Raw genomic sequence first — 19,606 nt, 5'->3', positions numbered from 1 at the left:
TGACTTGATAAGCGAGTAGGTAAGGGTTATTCTGCCCGAAGGCAGGTCCGAACCTCCGCAGAGGTGTTCCTGAGCCGGAGTTTACGTGCGGTAGGTTGGCCAGTTCCTTTCCGCTCCTCCATTCCCTTACCCCCCACCAACAGCACGTGGCAACCCATCCAACTCCTGACCACGCCCAATGTTGCTTAACTTCGGAGATCTCACGGGATCCGGTGTTTCAACACGGCTATGGCCGTTGGCGATAAGCGAGTGAGGTTTCGCAATACGAGCGTCACGTGTACGTACGTTTCCACCTCCCCTGTGCCTTTGTTTTCCCCTCCCCCTGCCACTCTCTTTCCTGGGAAAGTGTGTGTAATCATTTCCCGCGCTGGACTTCAGTTGGCGTGCCTCGCTCGCATAGTCAACACCGTACGAGTGTACATGTTTTGTTTCTGTCATCTGTGATATAACTGTTCTGCAACGATGGGCCCTGTGAACGAAAAGAAGGCTAAAAAGGAATTCGGTCGGAAGAAGGATATGATTACAATGGATGAATCTGTTCAATGACAATGCAATGTCACATTTTCTTGAAATCCTCAAAAAGAGGCAAAAGCAACATTCATTGGACAGGTTCCTCGTTAAAGTTGCACGAAAAGAAAACACTTCCAATGAGCCAACCGATAGCAGTGATTCCGTTAATGAAATTCGTGCTACACAGTAACTCTTCTCATGTCATTTCTCGTCTCCCTCACACCAACAATGATTCTATTGTAAGGTAAAGTGCAGTTTGTTTTACGTTATATTTTGTTTTAGAAATGTTGTGCGAATAAATGTTTTTGTGTTGTGGACGAATCATCCGAGTTTCAATAGTTTCTTATGGGAAAATTTGCTTTGATATACGAGCGATTTGGATTACGAGCATGTTGCCGGAACGAAATATGCTCGCAATCCAAGGTACCACTGTATTGAGAAAATGTTGAAGATTAGTCAAAGAGATCACTATATCCTTTTCTAGGAGACGAAAGACGAAAGTCATTCATCATTCTCGTCAGAGTCTAATTGTAACTGCCAATCGCTCAACTTAATTTTATAGCAGTCTCACTACTTGTTCATCACAGTCTGTTGCTTTGTCCATTTTACTTGTAATAGCAGCCTTTTTTAATGTCAATAATTTTAATACTTTCACCTTTGTAATTCTTCACATTGTAAAAAAAAGTAAAAAAATAAAAAAAACTTAAAACCAATATTGTTATTTTTAATGTTTAAGTCTCTTCAAGATTAAAAAAATTAGTTTCATCTTATTATATGTTAATCAAGTGCTTATTTTTATTCCAAGGTTAAGACAATGGCTGATGATGCCTTCATACTAGGCGAAACATGTACCATTTTTAGTTAATAGATCAATGTAAATCATCCAAGACAATGACTTATTGTATTGATTAGGTGCTCAATTTAATAAATAACTCACTGTTATTATTCTAATCAAGTTCAGCAATACCGTACGCAGGAGACGATTGAAATTCTATGGCCACATCTGTAGAATGGATGACACTAGATATGAAAAAAAACTTCTTGGTATAATCAATTCAAAGAAGGTCAAAATAAGCTGGTTTGAGGAAATAAAGCAGGACTTAAAAGAAATGAACATCACAGAAGATATCATCAGGGATTGCAAGACTTTTGGGAATCTGGTTGCAAAGCACATTCACGGAAAAGGCTAAAAGAACCACAGGGAAACAATGGATGGAAGAACATAAGAAACAGCATAGCGAGTTCATGAAGAGATTTTGGGAGGAGAAGAAAGGAAAACCATCATCAAGCTAACAAGTTCCAACGTGCTCTGTAAACGGGCATAACGAAGAAAGAAGAAGAAGAAGAAGAATGGATGAATTCTGGGACCTCCTAGGTCAAACAGAGACAAATAAAAATCATACCAAAATTTTAATAGTCAACTTCAATGCTTAATTAGGAAAAAAAAAAAAGATACAGTGACATAATAGGAAAATGCCCAACTCATAAACAGACCAACAAAAATGGCACAAGATTGATAGACTTTTGTAGAAACCATAATATGATATCAAAATCTACCTATTTTATGAGAAAACCTAATAAACTTAAGATATGGAAACACCCAGATTGGAGAAAAGGAGAATGGCAATTAGATCATGTTTGTATGGAAAAGAATTATCATAAGAAAATCTAAAATGTTAAAGTACCTGGAGGAATAGACCATTACAGGGTGAAAATCAAAATTAAATTCACACCAGTAAAGAAATCAAAACATAAATTGAGAAAAATTTATGATCCCCATAAACTAATAAACAATGAACAGTATAAAGAAATAACTTGAGACACTGATAAAACAGATAAATCAGAAGAGATCATCCCGAAACTAAAAGACATAGCTGAGAAAATAGCTTTACCAAGTCCAAGGAAAAAGCATCAACAGTGGAATGAGGAATGCGATAAAGAATTTGAAAGTAGACACCAGACATGGTTCAAGTCAGACATCGCATGCGGAATTTACCAAACAAAAGAACTAACCCAAAAAAATCAGAAATATTAAAAGACAACATAAAAAGGTATTATTCAACAAATAGAAATAGATCGCAAAAAGACCAATTCTAGGGATTGCTATAAAATATTTAGTAAACAACTTCAAAAATATGAACTGCCAACATTTATGCTAAAAGATAAGAATGTAAAGATGGCACGTAATAATAAAGATAATTCACAAATTCTAGCAGACACATTCAATAAATGATTGAATTGTGAAGAACCAAAAGAACTACTTCATATAAACACAGCCATGCCCATTGAAACTCAACCAGAAAATATAGATCCACCCAGCTTTGATGAAGTTACTCAAGTCATTAAAGAACTGAAAAATTATGAAGCTTGTGGAAAAGACCAAACATTTGACGAGTTGTAGAAAAATGCAGCGGAATTAATTAGAGAATCACCTCAACCAATGCTTGATAAAAATTTGGAATGATGAAAAATTAAGGGACCATTGGAAAACTGCAGTAATCTACCTGTGAAACAAAAAAAGGGCCGAGCTCGATAGCTGCAGTCGCTTAAGACCAGCCAGTATCCAGTATTCGGGGGATAGTAGGTTCGAACCCCACTGTCGGCAGCCCTCAAAATGGTTTTCCGTGGTTTCCCATTTTCACACCAGGCAAATACTGGGGCTGTACCTTAATTAAGGCCATTGCTGCTTCCTTCCCACTCCTAGCCCTTTCCTGTCCCATCATCACCATAAGACCTATCTGTGTCGGTGCGACGTAAAGCAACTAGGAAAAAAAAAAAAGGAGATAGAACAAATCCTGATAACTATAGAGGAATATCACTCCTGGATTTTACTTACAAATAATAATCTCAAACAATTTACAATTGGTGCAAATGTCAACTGGAGAAAGAATTAGGGGAGTACCAGGGAGGATTTTGACCATAGCTTAGTTGTCCGGATCAAATCATAACACTAAAATTATTAATGGACATCTACAAAAGACTACAGAAAAAAATTATCATCACTTTCGTAGACTTTCGAAAAGCTTATGATTGCATTCACTGACCTTCAATATTAAAAATACACATCATTCATTATCATTATAGAGCATTATGCTTCTCAGCATTCAGTCTGCAAGCCTCTGTGAATTACTTTATGTCACCACAATCCTCTGTTTGCAACTAGTGCTGTGGCGACATTTAGTTCATTAGAAACCGAGCCTAACAATCGTCATCTTGGTCTCCCTTTACTTCTCTTACCGTCCATTATTCTCCTAGGTAACCTATCCTTTCGCCTCACATGGCCCCACCACCGAAGGCGGTTTTTGTGTACAACTTCATCCATCGAGTTCATTCTTAACGTAGCCTTTATCTCTTCATTCCAAGCACCACCCTGCCATTGTTCTCACCTGTTTGTACCAGCAGTCATTCTCGCTACTTTCTTGTCTGTTACTTCTAACTTATGAATAAGATATCCCAAGTCCCCAGCTTTTGCTCCCGTAAAGAAAAGTTGGTCTGAAAACAGACCAATGTAAAGATAATTTCGTCCGGAAGCTGACTTCCTTCTTACAGAACACTGTTGATCGCAACTGCGAGCTCATTGCATTAGCTTTACTACACCTTCATTCAATCTCACTTAGTATATGTTACCATCCTGGGAGAATACACAACCTAAATACTTGAAACTATCTACCTGTTCCAGCTTTGTATCACCAATCTGACATCCATTTCTATTGAATTTCTTACCTACTGACATCAATTTAATCTTCCAAAGGCTGATTTTCATACCATACTCATTGCACCTATTTTCAAGATCCAAGGTATTAGACTGCAGGCTTTTGGCACAATCTGCATTAAGACCAAATCCTCAGCATAGGCCAGACTGGTTACTACATTTCCATCTAACCGAATCCTTCCCTGCCACTTTATACCTTTCAGCAGATGATCCATGTAAACTACAAACAACAAAGGTGAAAGATTACAGCCTTATCTAACCCCTGTAAGTACCCTGAACCAAGAACTCATTCTACCATCAATTCTCACTGTAGCCCAGTTGTCAACATAAATGCCTTTGATTGATTTTAATAATCTACCCTTATTGCCATAGTCCCTCAGTATGGCGAACAACTTTTCCCTCGGTACCCTATCATATGCTTTCTCGAGATCTACAAAACATAAACACAACTTTCTGTTCCCCTCGCAGCATTTTTCAATTACCTGGCGCATACTGAAAATCTGATCCTGACAGCCCCTCTGTGGTCTGAAACCACACTGGTTTTCATCCAACAGCCTCTCAACCACTTATCGCACCCTCCCTTCCAAGATGCCAGTGAATACTTTGCCTGGAATACTAATCAATGAAATACCTCGATAGTTGTTGCAATCCTTCCTGTTCCCTTGCTTATAGATAGGTGCAATTACTGCTCTTGTCCAATCTGAAGGTACCTTACTAACACTCCATGCTAATCTTATTACTCTATGAAGCCATTTCATCCCTGCCTTCCCACTATACTTCACCATTTCAGGCCTAATTTAATCTATTCTTGCTGTTTTATGACAATGGAGTTTATTTACCATCCTTTCCACTTCTTCAAGCATAATTTCACCAACATCATTTTCCTCCTCCCCATGAGCTTGGTTGTTCGCGGCACCACCAGGAAGATTTTCTTTTACGTTGAGAAGATGTTCAAAATATTCCCTCCACCTGTCCAGTGATTCCCTGGGATCTATTATGAGTTCACCTGAATTACCCAAAATACTGTTCTTTTCCATTTTCCCTCCCTTTCTAAGATTCTTTATTACTGTCCAGAAAGGTTTCCCTGCTGCTTGACCTAGCCTTTCCAGGTTATTACCAGAATCTTCCTACGACTTCTTTTTGTACTTAACTATCTGTTTCGCTCTGTTTCTTTCATGTATGTACAATTTCCTGTCTGTATCGGCCCTTGTTTGGAGCCATTGCTGATAAGCCTTCTTTTTACATTTACAAGCTGCCCTTACTTCATCATTCCACCAAGATGTTCGCTTTTTCCCCCTTTTTACACAAAGTTGTTCCTAGGCAATCCCTTGCTGTTTCTACTACAGAATCCCTGTTTGCCACCCATTCTCTTTCTATATCCTGAACCTGCTTACTGTCCACTGTTTGAAACTTCTCACTCAAGGGTTATATTTTTCATTTTTGGTTCTGTATTGAACTGAGATTACATATAATTTAGCTAAACAGTGTGTTTTGTTCCACCTATTCAGTACTATACATTAATTGCAATGCCTATTTTTACATCATAATGCGTTGCTAGGGACTAGTTTCGACCATATTTGGGTCATAATTAGCCTAAATAAAGTACACTTATATGTCGAATGTCCTGGAACAATATCTTCTTGTGAAGTAATAAAATTAATAAAGTGAACTATATGTACAATGCAATAATATTCATTGTAAAATATGGTTAAATGCATGAAATGTTATATGGGATTAAAAGTAAATAAATTTAAGAATGGTAAAATTAGATTCCTACCAATAATTGATAAAAGAAACAACCAAAAGGGTATGTTCAGAAGAAGAACGAAAACGATCACATAGAATGAAGAAATATTGGAAGAACAGAAGGGAAAGAAAAACATAAAACATCATAGAAAACCGGACAGAAATTGACTACATTTGTCCAATGCAGCCGTCAGAGTGCAACAACAACAACAACAACAATAATAATAATAATAATAATAATAATAATAATAATAATATTGGCTTAATGTCCCACTAACTACTTTTACGGTTTTTGGGGATGCCAAGGTGCCAGAATTTTGTCCCATAGGAGTTCTTTTATGTGCCGGTAAATCCTCCCGACACGAGGCTGACATATTTGAGCACCTTCAAATACTACTGGACTGAGCCAGGATCGAACTAGCCAAGTTGGGGACAGAAGGCCAGCGCTGCAAACATCTGAGCCACTTGGTCTGGCCCTTTCAGTTCATATCAAAAACAGATATTGTAGGTGTATGGAGAAAGAGTGATTAGAGCATGTTTGACTGCATAGTTTTCATTGTTAGAATCCATTTAAAGAGAAGGACTGGAAGATTGTTGCTGCAACCTTAAGTCTTTTCCTTCTTTTCTTCCTGACCTTGACCTTGCCGGGCTGAGTGGCTCCGACGATTAAGGCACTGGCTTTCTGAGCCCAAGTTGGCAGGTTCAATCCTGGCTGAGTCTGGTGGTATTTGAAGGTGATTAAATATGGCAGCCCCGTGTCGGTGGATTTACTGGAACGTACAAGAACTCCTGCAGGACAAAATTCCGGCACCTCAGTGTCTTCAAAATCTGTCGAGAAGTTAGTGCCATGTAAAAACAGTAACATTATTATTATTATTATTATTATTATTATTATTTCTCTTGTTTCGTTTCGGCCAACTAAGGACCACGTCATTTCAACTGTTTCCTTTGAGCTTTAATGTTGGTCCAATATTCCTTCATTTGTATACAGTGTTGCTCCTTTCGCTCTTCCGTCCATGCCTTTCCAATTTTCATCTTCGGCTTTGGTAGGAAACTCTGATGTTCTTGGAGTTTTTTCTTAAGTGGGACACGCTCCTGGATATCTTCAAATGAGATCCCAATCTCCTGCAGAACTTTCTGTACCTCACTGAACCATGCCCCCTTTGCCTTTTTCTCTTGGAGGAAAGTGAAAATGCGGTTGGTTAACCGTGTTGAATTCATTCGGGCCATGTGTCCATAAAAAGTAATCCTCCTTTTTCGCATCACATCAGTTATTTTCTCCACATGCGAGTACAACTCCTGGTTGTGCCGTCTCCTACACTTGCCGTTGTCTTTGACTGGACCTAAGATTTTTCTCAAAATCTTTCTTTCCTTGGCCTCCAATTTCTCCATCATGCCTTTTTTGTTCATGGCGAGACATTCCGCTGCATATAGAGCCTCTGGTTGGATAACAGTGCAATAGTGTTTGATTTTTGCATAGATCTTTTGTTATAGACATTTTTAGTCAGATGGTAAGCCATTTCCATTTTATTCATGCATGAAGAAAAGGCTTCTTTTTCGGACGAGTTAGGTTCTATCCATTCACCAAGGTACTTAAATTTTTCAACTCGCTTGACTTTTCTGCGAGTCCCTTCTAGCTGACTTGGCGCCAGTTTGATGTTTGTAATGAATTTCGTTTTCTCAAAGGAGATTTGGAGGCCCGCCTTTACAGCTTGTATTTGAAGTTGGTTGATCTGCTTCGTGGCCACATCCAAGGAATCAGCGAAAACCGCGAGATCGTCTGCAAATGCTAGACAGTCAATTGAAAGGTTCTTGTTCTTGTGGCCTAGTCTGACTCCGCTTTCGACTCCTTCATAACTCATTTCTCTGCGCCATTCACGGATCACTTTCTCAATAACGCAGTTGAACAACAGAGGTGAGAGACCATCTCCTTGCCTAACTCCTGTCCGTATTTCAAAGGCCTCTGAAATCTCTCCTCTAAACTTCACTTTTGAGATGGTGTTGGTGAGAGTCTGTTGGATGATCACTCTTGTTTTACCATCCAAGCCAAATTCCTTTAAGATCTGAAGTAGGGTAGTTCTATCAATTGAATCATAGGCCTTCTTAAAGTCGATGAACGTTACTGCAAAAGACTTGCTCCTTAGTTTAAGATATGAAAGGACAGATTTCAGATTCATAATCTGCTCCACACATGACCATCCTTTCCTGAAACCTCCTTGGTAATCACCCAGCTCTGGATGATTATTATTATTATTATTATTATTATTATTATTATTATTATTATTATTATTATTATTATTATTATATAATTCACTGGGGCCATCAAAAACCACGTTAAGTCTTGCTGCATTTGACACTGAACTTGGCCTTGTTTAGAGCCCAAATTTCCCTCATTCTTTATGAGTGTGCCTGCTTACGCTCCTCTGTCCAAGGGGCACCGTGTCTTCTCTTCGGTTGCTCGTCTCGGTTTAGCCCGTTCGTAGGGACCTTGTGGAAGAGATCTCTGTTTCCCCAGAAATTATCAACTTCATCTGGATCAGACTTGTTCTTATCGTTTGTAGGAGCATGTGCGTTAACTAGGGCGTAGGTTTTGTTCGCACATTTAATTGTGAGTATAGACAATCTGTCATTCACAGGTTCGAAATTTGCAACCGATTTAAGGATCTTGGCTCTAACAGCAAACGCGGTTCCAAGCATCACAGCTCCATTGAGGATTCCTCTTTGCGCTTTGCTCTTGAAAAATCGGTAGCCTTCGGATTCAAATATCTCTTCATCTGGGTACCTTGTTTCCTGTAGGGCCATTATGGATATCTGATTTTCGTGAAGAGCTTTGGTGAGGGTTTTCAGCTTGCCAGTTTGTGTAAGTGAATTTATGTTGAAAGTTGCTAGAAAGGTTTTAGATTGTGGCCTGAGTTTTTGACTCTTCGGGGTACACCGAGACGCTCCGACTCGTCTCTTGCACGATGTCAAGTCTCCCCCAGAATCCGAATGAGACTCGTGCGCCGTGGCATTCATGATGAGGGATTTATCCGAAGATTTACCCCATGGGGTATGTTTCTTGAAATGTTGTGCCATCATGCTTTTTGACTTGACTTTGCTTTGGACGGGTACCCATCCTTTTACAACTAGGGTTGTTAGCCCTAGAGGTTGCCTCAAGATGTTTTCCGGCTTCTGGTCATTTACCAGTCTTCGCCGTAACCCTAGCAAGGGATCAGGGATGTTGGGGACAGCACAAACACCCAGCCCCCGGGCCATTGGAATGAACCAATGAAGGTTAAAATCCCCGACCCGGCCGGGAATCGAACCCGGGACCCTCTGAACCGAAGGCCAATACGCTGACCATTCAGCCAACGAGTCAGACATCTGCTCAACTAGTAGGTACATATAGACCTGCAGTACTGTGGTGGGCATTGGCTTGGTATCTGCCTTGACAACAATAATTCGTTCACTATGCTGGTCGTAGTAGCTCACCTGCTGCCCTGTTTTCATTATTAAACCTACTTCTGCAATTACCAATTTTGATTATGTGTTGATAATTCTGTAGTCGCCTGACCAAAGATCGTGCTCTTCTTGCCAACGTACTTCACTTATACCAACTACATCTAACTTTATTCTATCTATTTCCCTTTTCTGTATTTTCTAACCTACCAGAACATTTCAGACTTCTAACATTCCACACACTGACTCACAGAATATCAGTATTCATTTTCCTGTTGATGTAGTCCCCACCTGGAGATCTGAATAAGGAACTATTTTACCTCCAGAATATTTTACCCGAGAGGCAGCCATCATTAGTACATCATTCATACAGAGAGAGCTGCAGAGAGTTAGTTACGGCTGTAGTTCCCTATTGCTTTCAGCCATGTAACAGTATCAACACAGCTAAGTCATGTTAAATATTATTATAAGACCGTATCAACTAATCATCCAGACTGCCGCCCTTGCAGCTTCCCAAACACTGCTGCCTCCGTTTCATTGAACTATTCGTTAGTCTGGTCTCTCGACAGATACCCATCTGATATGGTTGTTATCTGTACCTTTGGCTTTGGGACGCATAAGTCTTTCCACCATGGCAAGGTCATATGATTCACAGATACAATAAATGAGTGAATTAGTGCCCTCATCCTATTTCTGTGTATCTCAGAAGCTGAAACGATGACCTTTTCCTTTATATTCTTCTTCTTCTTCTTCTGAATTGGGTTATGAATTAAAACATCCATTGTTACTCACCGGTGTTTGTCTGTTTACAACTCTTTTCCTGTTTCCAATATTTCTTCTATCGTTTCTCCTCTCTTCTTGATACTCTCCTTCACTGTATCCATCTATCTGTTTGAAGGCCTTCCTTGTGATCTCTTTCCTGTTTGTTTCTCTATAAATACTTTCTTTGGAACTTGGTCTTATCTCATTCATACCATTTCAGCTTCTTTCCTGTCCTATAGTTTTGAAAACTCCAGTTCTTCCTTCTAATCTCTTCATTTCTATCTTTCCTTGTCTTCTCTATGATCCCTCTAAGGAATTTCATCTCAGCTACCTGAAGTCTACTCTTATCTCATCTTAGCTTGTTATCATTGTATTTGCTGCAAATGTCAGTACCAGTACATAATAGGTTGAGTATAGAACTTTTCATTTCCTTGGTATGTCTTAGTTTCCCTTGATGGCATTTGCTAGTTGTACATTCTATTCAGTGGAATCAATATGAATATATAGTTGGTGAATGTATACTTATTTTTACGTGCCCAGATATAAATAAATCAGTGGCAATAGAAAAATATTAAAGAATTTTGTTACCAGGTCTATTAATTACCTATGGAAAACATAAATGTGTATGTATTTTATTTTAGATGCGAAAACACTTACGCAACAAGCGGTTAGAGAGCCTCCGTCAGTTGGGCATGGACCGTATAGTAGATTTACAGTTTGGAACCGGAGAAGCTGCCTATCACGTCATTTTGGAGCTCTACGATCGTGGAAATATTGTCCTCACAGATTGTACCTATACAATACTTAACATTCTGCGACCACATACTGAAGGAGATAAGATAAGGTATATTACTTGATAGTTTTAATCTTAAAGATGTTACTTCATTCTTTTTCTTAGTGGAATATTTTTGTTACCTTGATATTCTTATTTAAAATAAATACATTTGTTATTGAATTATATCTAAGAAAAAGTAAATGGCGGCTTCTTCTTATAGATTTCTTGACATGTTTCTCTTGGTAGCTGAATGTGTAGGACATTACTGAATATTTGTACAGTTATGTATTGGTGGGTCTGAGAATGAAATGGTTTCCCTATAAATTTTATTAAGATGAGCATGAAGGATATGAGAGAAATTGCTTCTGGGAATGACCACTACATGTAGCTGTGGATGTCTCAAACTGTAATATACTTTGAACTACATTAGTACTAGAATAGTTACTTGACACCTTTCCAGTCTTTCCTGGATATACACTAAATCACAAAAGTATTCGACCACCCTATTCTGTTTTTTGATTTGAAGTACTCTTCCAATATTTGAAGCCCAAAAGAAGCAATTGCCAGTCCATTTAGTAATGTGAATATTGATGTACAATGTAGCACACACAAGTCACCGTAAAATGCAGTTAACTATGTTCAGTTTTAAGTTTAGTTACAAGGCACCACAATATGCAGCACGTGAATATTCGGGTACTTGTTGCGCAGACAATAACAGTTGGAAGTGGGGGGTAGTAGTAGGCAGAAAAGCTCATTATGTACTTCGTCCCTGTTCTGTACACACAAACATTTTACTGTACGATGGTGCAGAAAGGAAAAAATACATAATTTGAAAAGAGACAACTTGTTATTTTCCATCATGCTAAAGGGCGTTGTGAAAGAGATATTGCTGCATTGTTACAAATAAGTAAAGAGTACTGTAGGTGATATTATAAAAAGATTTGACAGAGAAGATAGAATTGAAGACAAACCTAGAACAGAGTGACCAAGGAAGCAAAGTAGAAGAGAGGAAACTGGAGTAATAAGAAAAATTAAGAAAAATCCAAAGTTACCGGGGAAAAAAGTAATTATACCACAGTGCGGCAGGAATATGGGAATGAAGTTCATCCTGAAACTGTCCGGAGAATTATCGAAAGGGAAGGGTATAATGGCAGAGTGAGCAGCAAGAAACCCATGGTAAATGAGAGAAATAGAAAAGATGGGACTTCGTGAATCAGCACATAAATAAACTTGTTGGTTGGTGGGATGAAGTAATTTTTGTAGATGAAAGTCAAGTGCAGATTTTCTCTTCAAGCAGAACTATGGTTTGGAGAAAACTAAATGAAGAGCTTCAATTGAAGAATCTGCAACCTACAGTTCAACACGGAGGTGGAGATGTCATGATTTGGGGCGCCATGTATTCATCTGGGGTGGGTGTATTAGCATTTATTGAAGGGAAAATGGACAAGCGTAAGTACCTGAATATTTTAAAAGAGAAATTACTGGAAAATGCTTAAAATTTAGGGCTTTCAGGCAAATTATATCAAGACAATGACCTGAAACATAAATCAGATACTGTGAGACTATGGACGCTGTATAATTGCCCTAATGTTTTGGATACACCTTCTCAGAGTCCAGACTTAAACCCTATTGAAAATCTATGGGATGAACTGAAGAGAAAAGTGAGACAAATGCCAGTGACACCAAGGCAAACTTTAAAGGATAGAATAATGGAAGAATGGAGACAGATAAGTCCAGGTTATGTAGGATGCTAATTAGTTTATAATATCACTTATTCAATACATTAAAATATTAAACAATTAGGAATTTATCTTTATTTCCATATGAGACATGTTTCACCTTTCATTGAAGACATCATCAGTTACATTACTACCTCAAGGCATAAATCAGGTACCTGATTTGTCTTTAAATTGTAATTACTAAGAAATAAATGTTGACATATTACAGTAGGGATAGTCAATGAGAAAAACAATTTTATTTATTTCGTATGGCATAACGAGGGTACAGAGTAACTATATATATATACAGGTGTCCCACCCAACTCTGCGACCCCAAATACTCCAAATATCTCCGAAATGAAACAAAATATGAAAATTCCAGTTGGCCAGGAACGTACCCATGTCAGGGGTTCACACAATGAGAAGGCATGCACAATCCACAAAGGCAAACAAATAACACCTCCAAGTTGCACTTTTTTAAAAATGGAACATGTATGTTTATCTAGCAAAATGACAACTAGAGCTACAGCTAGTGATAACACACTTGGTTCTGCTTTTCTAAACACATTTACTAGTGGCCTATAGCCCTCAGAAACTTTATTGTTGTGCAGTATACATCTGGCATGGAAAATGCACCCACAAATCACCAGTAGCGTCTTGTCCGATGAAACCGTGTCACTTCAACAGATGTTCGAAGTGGCCTCCGTTTGCATCAATATACTTTTGGAATCTGGTAGCAAGAGAGTGTTGCACGGATTGCAGTGTTTCTACAGATATTGCTGCACACGCCACAGTAATACGATGTTGCATATCCTCTACTGTCGTTGGCGGTTCTTGATACACTCTATCTTTCACCGTGCCCCAGAGAAATAAGTCTAATGGTGCCAAGTCTGGGGACTGAGGTGGCCAGCGCACAGGACCCCCCCCCTCCTATCCACCTATTTGAAAACGTCGCATCCACAACGTCTCTGGAAACTCGTGCAGAATGTGCGGGACATCTATCATGCTGGAACCACATTGATAGACGCGTTTCCAATTCCACATCCTCCATGAGGAGGGGTAGAGTGTGTTGCACAGATGATGAATGTCGCTGTCCGTTTAATGTTCCCTGATAAAAATAGGGACCTAAAATACGGTTACCAATGATACTGCACCAAACATTGACACTCCACCTTGTTGATGAGCAACTTGGCGAATCCAGTGGGTATTTTGCTCGGACCAGTAGTGCATGTTCCGCAGATTCACATGACCAAGATTTGTAAATGGAGCTTTGTCCGAAAACAACGTATTACATAGGAATGCTGGATTACCTTGCAACTGCTGAAGTGCAAAACGACAGAATACAATGGAGGATTCAAAGTCCGTCCCGTACAGTTCCTGGTGCAGTGAGATATGGAACGGATGAAACCGATGCCTTTGCAAAATTCTGCTCACACTACTGCGGCTTATTCCAGAACCTCGTGCAATATGTCAGACACTCACCTGAGGATTGTGTGCTACAGCAGCCAGAACAGCAATTTCGTTTCCAGTGCCAGTCGCTGTCTTTGAACGTTGTCGCTTTGTGGGAATCCAGCTTCCTGTTTCCCTGAGTTTCATGCAGATGTTAGCAATGTTACGAGGCGAAGGACACCGTCGATCTGGGTAGCGTTCAGCGTACAATGCCACAGCTGCGGTTGCATTTCTGTGACATTCGCCGTAAATTAAAATAATATCCAGGTATTCTTCGTTACTGAAGGCCGGCATATCGACTAGATGACGGCGATTGTTATACGCCACATGAAAACACGGTTTAATGTGTCAATATGGAAAGCAGTATCCAAAATGTACGTGAATTACGGTACAGTATGACAGCAGACCAGATCAGGAGACACTAGTACACTGAAGCTAGAACGTGTCGAGCTGATATTGGTTTGTTTACAGCAGGCTACAGGCCAGTGCAAGCAACCCTTGCTCTGAGCACAGAAGTACATGCACTGCATTACATCAGAAACAGTGGCGCCATTGCCATCCTCTAACAGCCACGTATTTCAGAACTATGAGGTTTAAAAACGTGAAACCAAGTGTGTTATCACCAATTGCTGCTGTAGTTTTCATTTTGCTAGAACAAGCATACATGTCCCATTTAAAAACACTCAACTTGGCGTTGGAAGTGTTACTTGTTCATCTTTATGGATTGTGCACACCTTCTCATTGTGTTAGCCCCTGACATGGGTACGTTCCTCGCCAATTGGAATTTTCATATTTTGTTTCATTTCGGAGATATTTGGGGTCGCAGAGTTGGGTGGGACATCCTGTATATATACACTTAAAGTAGATAGAACAACAATCGGACGAAGGATCAATTGATGGTAATATAACTTATAATTTAATGTCCAGAGAATTTAGCCAATTCACTGCCTCTTCACTTGCCGCATGAAGTTCGTGGTATCCTCCCTGGAAGCTCCAAAGTGGGCACAGCATTACAACATGGTGGAGTGTCTGAGCCACGTCACCGCAGTCACAATGAGTGCTGGAAATTTTTCCCCACTTGTGGAGCCAGAAATTGCATCTTCCAAGACCGGTCCGCATTCTGTTCAACGAAGCCCAGATTCTTCTTGGCAAGTTGAACCCAGCAAGTTTCCTACAAGTGTCAGATATCAACCCTAGCTGGTCAGGGTTTGAAGCAGCCCACTCTTCCCTCCAGGCATTATTCATGTTGTACTGTGACTCAACCAGCCTCTTTCCTAGTTGCCATGATGGATGTCGAGATTTTTCTCCCATGCTTCTGAGGGTTGCAGTCCTGATGAATCAGCAAGAGTATATTTTGCAGTACATTTTAACCATTCCTTCTTCAGAGCAGTGTTAGTCTTCGAAGGTGAGGAGGATGGATGTTAGTTAATACTGGCAGCCATTTAAGTGGTGTGGATTTTAGTGTGCCCGACACTGTCCTCATGGTATCATTCAGCTGGACATCAACTTTTCCTGTGTGTGCGCTGTTGATCCAAACAGGGCTGCAATATTCTGCAACTGGGTATACTAGGGCAAGAGCTGTTGTTCATAGGACATTAGCATTTGCTCCCCAACTAGTGCCACTGAGTTTGTGAAGGATGTTGTTACGTGTTTTAACCTTTGCTGCTGTTCTGCAGAGGTGTTCTTTATACGTCACAGAGCGATCCAGCACAATACCCAAGTATTTTGGATTAGCACAGTATTTTAGCTGTTGGCCTCTGAATTGAACTTGTGGGATGTAATGGGCTCTCCTGTTGTCTAGATGAAAGGTACTTATCTCTGTTTTGTTTACATTGGTTTTCAATCACCAATGTTCAGTGATAATATGGATACCAACATATCAGCCGTTGGCTGTAAATTACCAATTGTGAAGGATAACAGCTTCAAAATGTTAGGGTATGCCTTACAAAGGTTAACTTAACATATTTACATGGGGGCAGTCTAAGGGAAAGATAAGTGACTGGCACCAATACTTTTGTGGCTGCGATATTGGGTGTGTTTCTTTAAATATTATTGTTTATGTTGTTTTTGTTAAGTTTTCAAGTAAGAAAATGATTTTATGTTATTTATTACATGTGTCCCATTTCAATTTATGCCAAGATTGTTCCTATATTTAATTTTTCTATTAATAAAGGTCTAAAAATAGCACAAAACACTAGTGGACGGTGTCTTTGTGATCAACTGTATCTACTCATCACAGCCGTTATCCAGTGAAAATGTTCTTTATCTCATACCATATGTATCTTTGACAAGGGCAGGGACATGGAGATTATGCTCACTTTCAAATTTGATGAAAGCCTGCAAGTAATTCTTCAGGTTTTTGTTTTTCTTTTAGGTAGGAGATAAAATGCTGATTTATTACCCACAGAAACTGTTTATGTTAAGTTCTTTAATTCTGGGCAAGTTCCATCCTCAGATTTCTTTTCTTTTGTTTTTCTGTGTTTTCTATGATAGTAAGGTGATGCAATTATCTCAAAAATATAGGTATTCTACTAAAAGTCTGAAAGTTTAGTTCTCTGTTCCTCTCCCTAATATTGATCACTGCATCAGAACTGTGTACTGTAGTTGCTACTATTTAGAAATGTTGAGATTTCTTTAAATGTGTGTATTGTATGTGTTGCCACTAATAAAAATGCAGGATTTTATATACCTCATCTACAGTATTTGAGAATATTTTTTTCTAGGTGTTAAAATGTCAAGCTATGTATATTTAGGTTGATATTGAATGAGACAGGTTTCTCTTATAACTTCCCTACTGTCCTATCCTATCCTGTAGTGTATTTTGCTCATGTGTCTGATAGGAAGGAAGTTTGCATCACATGGTGTCAGATTCTACTCTGAAACCTTTTGTAACGCACATGTAAAGTAAACATTTTGTTTGGTGTTTTGCTTTTCTGCATGCACTACAAACTACTGTTTTATAGGATTTGTCAGAGTAGGAATACGATTCATGTGAACACATCTTAGTATTGTTTGCTAATGTGGTGTATGATTGTACTGACAGGCACATTCACATCGTAAACATTGACACTCTGAGAACTACTTAATAATCTAAGTTTACTTGTCTAACTAATGTTCTTTTAAGAGTATAGAACAGATATTGATGCTTTGTAAAGTGCATTTTGTGTTTCAAAGTATCTAGGTAGATTTGTCTCAACTTTTTATTTTCATGAAAAGCCTTGTTGTCATCCTCTTGGTCCCAAAATTCTTTGGATTAATCTTGGCAGAATATAAGATGTAAAAGTGGATTCCATCCTCAAATTTCTTTTATGTTTTTCTTCTGTATTTTGTATGATTGGACTGTGTTTTAATAAAAAATAAGTGATTGGATAAATTTTGGAAATATAGTGTGCATAGTACACCAGTATTCATTTTTCTATCTTCAACTCTTTAAAAGTTATTGGTTGTTGTATAGGTTTGCTGTCAGAGAAAAATATCCCCTTGACAGAGCACATCCACGAGAAGGCCCACCTTCGGAAGAGAAACTACGTTCTATATTTGAAGGAGCCAAGGTTGGAGATACTTTGAAGAAAATTCTTACTCCTCACCTTGGTCAGTATTCAACTGTAATATTTAATTAGCATCTGTATGTAATAAAAAACACAATAAAATGGATACAAAATACATTATATATTTAAAATTGTTAGTTACAATAGGACCATTCATAGAAATGTAAACTTCAGTAATGTAGAGATCTTGTAATGGGTGCTTCATTGTTACATTCAGAGAATTTGTTTTTCATTTGCCTATAAGGGTGTCAGTGATATGGAGTAAACTGGAAATATGCTGAAATGCTATAGAAGTCTTCAAAGAAATGTTTCTCTCGTAAACAATTTTTTTTCTCTCTCTCTCTCTTTTTTTTTTTCTTTTTTTTTTTTTCAACTAGAACTTAAGATAAAGAACCTGAAAATTTATAAATTACTGTTTTTAAAACTGGCATTGTAACAGAATTTCTATGTACCAAATGGCACCTTGATACTTTTCATTTTTTTTCTAATGACTGTTTTTAATATTCTTATTTATATATTGCTTGCAGAATATGGTCCTGCTGTCATTGAACATGTTTTACTGAAGGCTGGGTTTGCTGCCAACTGTAAACTTGGAAAAGGTTTCAGTATTGATGAAGATACCACCAAACTTTCATCTGCCTTACAAGAAGCAGAGCAACTAATTGACATAGCCATGAAAACACCATCAAAGGTATGCATTAGTAATCTCAGTATATCTCTTTCATTCTATTTTTTACTAGCATATATACTTATATCAAATACAATTCAGTCTGTAATCAAGAATTATACATAGTTGGTGCCATAGTCCTGCTTTTCAACTGAATTTGTTTGCCTCTGGTTCCAAGACCTTTTAGAAAAGGTTTTAGTTAATAAAGTAGATGAGTTGAGTTGTGAGTGTTCTCTAATGGCTCTAATGACTTTCTGAATCCAAGTTGGTAGGGTCAATCCTGGCTCAGTCTAGTGGTGTTTGAAGGTGCTGAATTAAGTCAGCCTCATGTTGGTAGATTTATTGGCATGATAACAGAACTTCTATAGGACAAAGCAAAACCATGTTAGGAATGAATCGATGAAAAACGTTAAGCAGTAAATTGAATTAAATCTTACTTAAATAATTGATATCAGTGATTGTATTATAACGGTATTTTTCTTGCAGAACTTCTATAGGACAAAACAAAACCATGTTAGGAATGAATTTGATGAAAAACATTAAGCAATAAATTGAATTAAATCTTACTTAAATAATTAATATCAGTGATTGTATTATAACGGTATTTTTCTTGAAGCCAGAACTTGTTGCACAGTGAGTACACGTTTTCCCACTTAGCACGTCATACTCAAAGTCCCACTTCTCGTTGTATTAAATTTATATAAAAAATACCTCTCTTATTATGTCACAAATTTTCACTATTACCGCTTAGTAAGATCACAATTTTCCGAGCCCTGAAAATGTTATTTGTCATCCCTTGTGGAAGGAACGTGATTTCCAACTTGGGTAAGAGCCCTCGCCGCATTTGCGTGATTACTGGTAAAGGCCTTGAATTCTTGAACTTCACAGGATAAATTGCACCTTCGGGGAGCAAGCCATTAGCCTCAAAAATGCTCAGTTTTGCTTGCCAGTTAGCAGCAAAACTTCAGAATAACACAATGAGCCTTTTTGTGCTTGTATTTCGCATTCCATTCAGAAGTTAGAAATGTATTTCATGTTTAGTTGTACAGTGATGGGTAGCATATATTTGTTGCGCGATAGCCTACATCTGGAACATAATTGTGTGAAGTTGACCAGCGTGGTGCATATGTGTCTTGTGATAGCCTAATTATGGATACGGAAAAAGTCATGAGGTTCCTTACTCATGAAGACAAAATTAAAGTTTGTCGGCAAGTCGACTGGCATCTACATCTTTAAGCACGCAGAGTTGGCGGAATGTCAAAACTCACACCTTCCAGTTTT

At 38.5% G+C, this 19,606-nt stretch overlaps 1 protein-coding gene across 1 annotated transcript in view; it reads left to right on the top strand.

Annotated features, from left to right (window-relative positions):
* The window catches only part of Clbn (Nuclear export mediator factor NEMF homolog Clbn), a 140,368-nt gene that overhangs the window by 6,204 nt on the left and 114,558 nt on the right, over positions 1 to 19,606 (top strand). Inside the window, exons 3-5 of the mRNA XM_067137608.2 lie at positions 10,810 to 11,012; positions 17,565 to 17,701; positions 18,186 to 18,349. Coding sequence (XP_066993709.2) covers positions 10,810 to 11,012; positions 17,565 to 17,701; positions 18,186 to 18,349 — 504 coding nt within the window. The remainder of the gene's footprint in view (positions 1 to 10,809; positions 11,013 to 17,564; positions 17,702 to 18,185; positions 18,350 to 19,606) is intronic.

Source organism: Anabrus simplex, chromosome 1 (genome assembly GCF_040414725.1).
Source record: "Anabrus simplex isolate iqAnaSimp1 chromosome 1, ASM4041472v1, whole genome shotgun sequence".
NCBI classification, from domain to species: Eukaryota; Metazoa; Arthropoda; class Insecta; order Orthoptera; family Tettigoniidae; genus Anabrus; species Anabrus simplex.
Note: the sequence above shows the minus strand (reverse complement) of the source record. Positions and strands in the feature narration are given on the sequence as shown.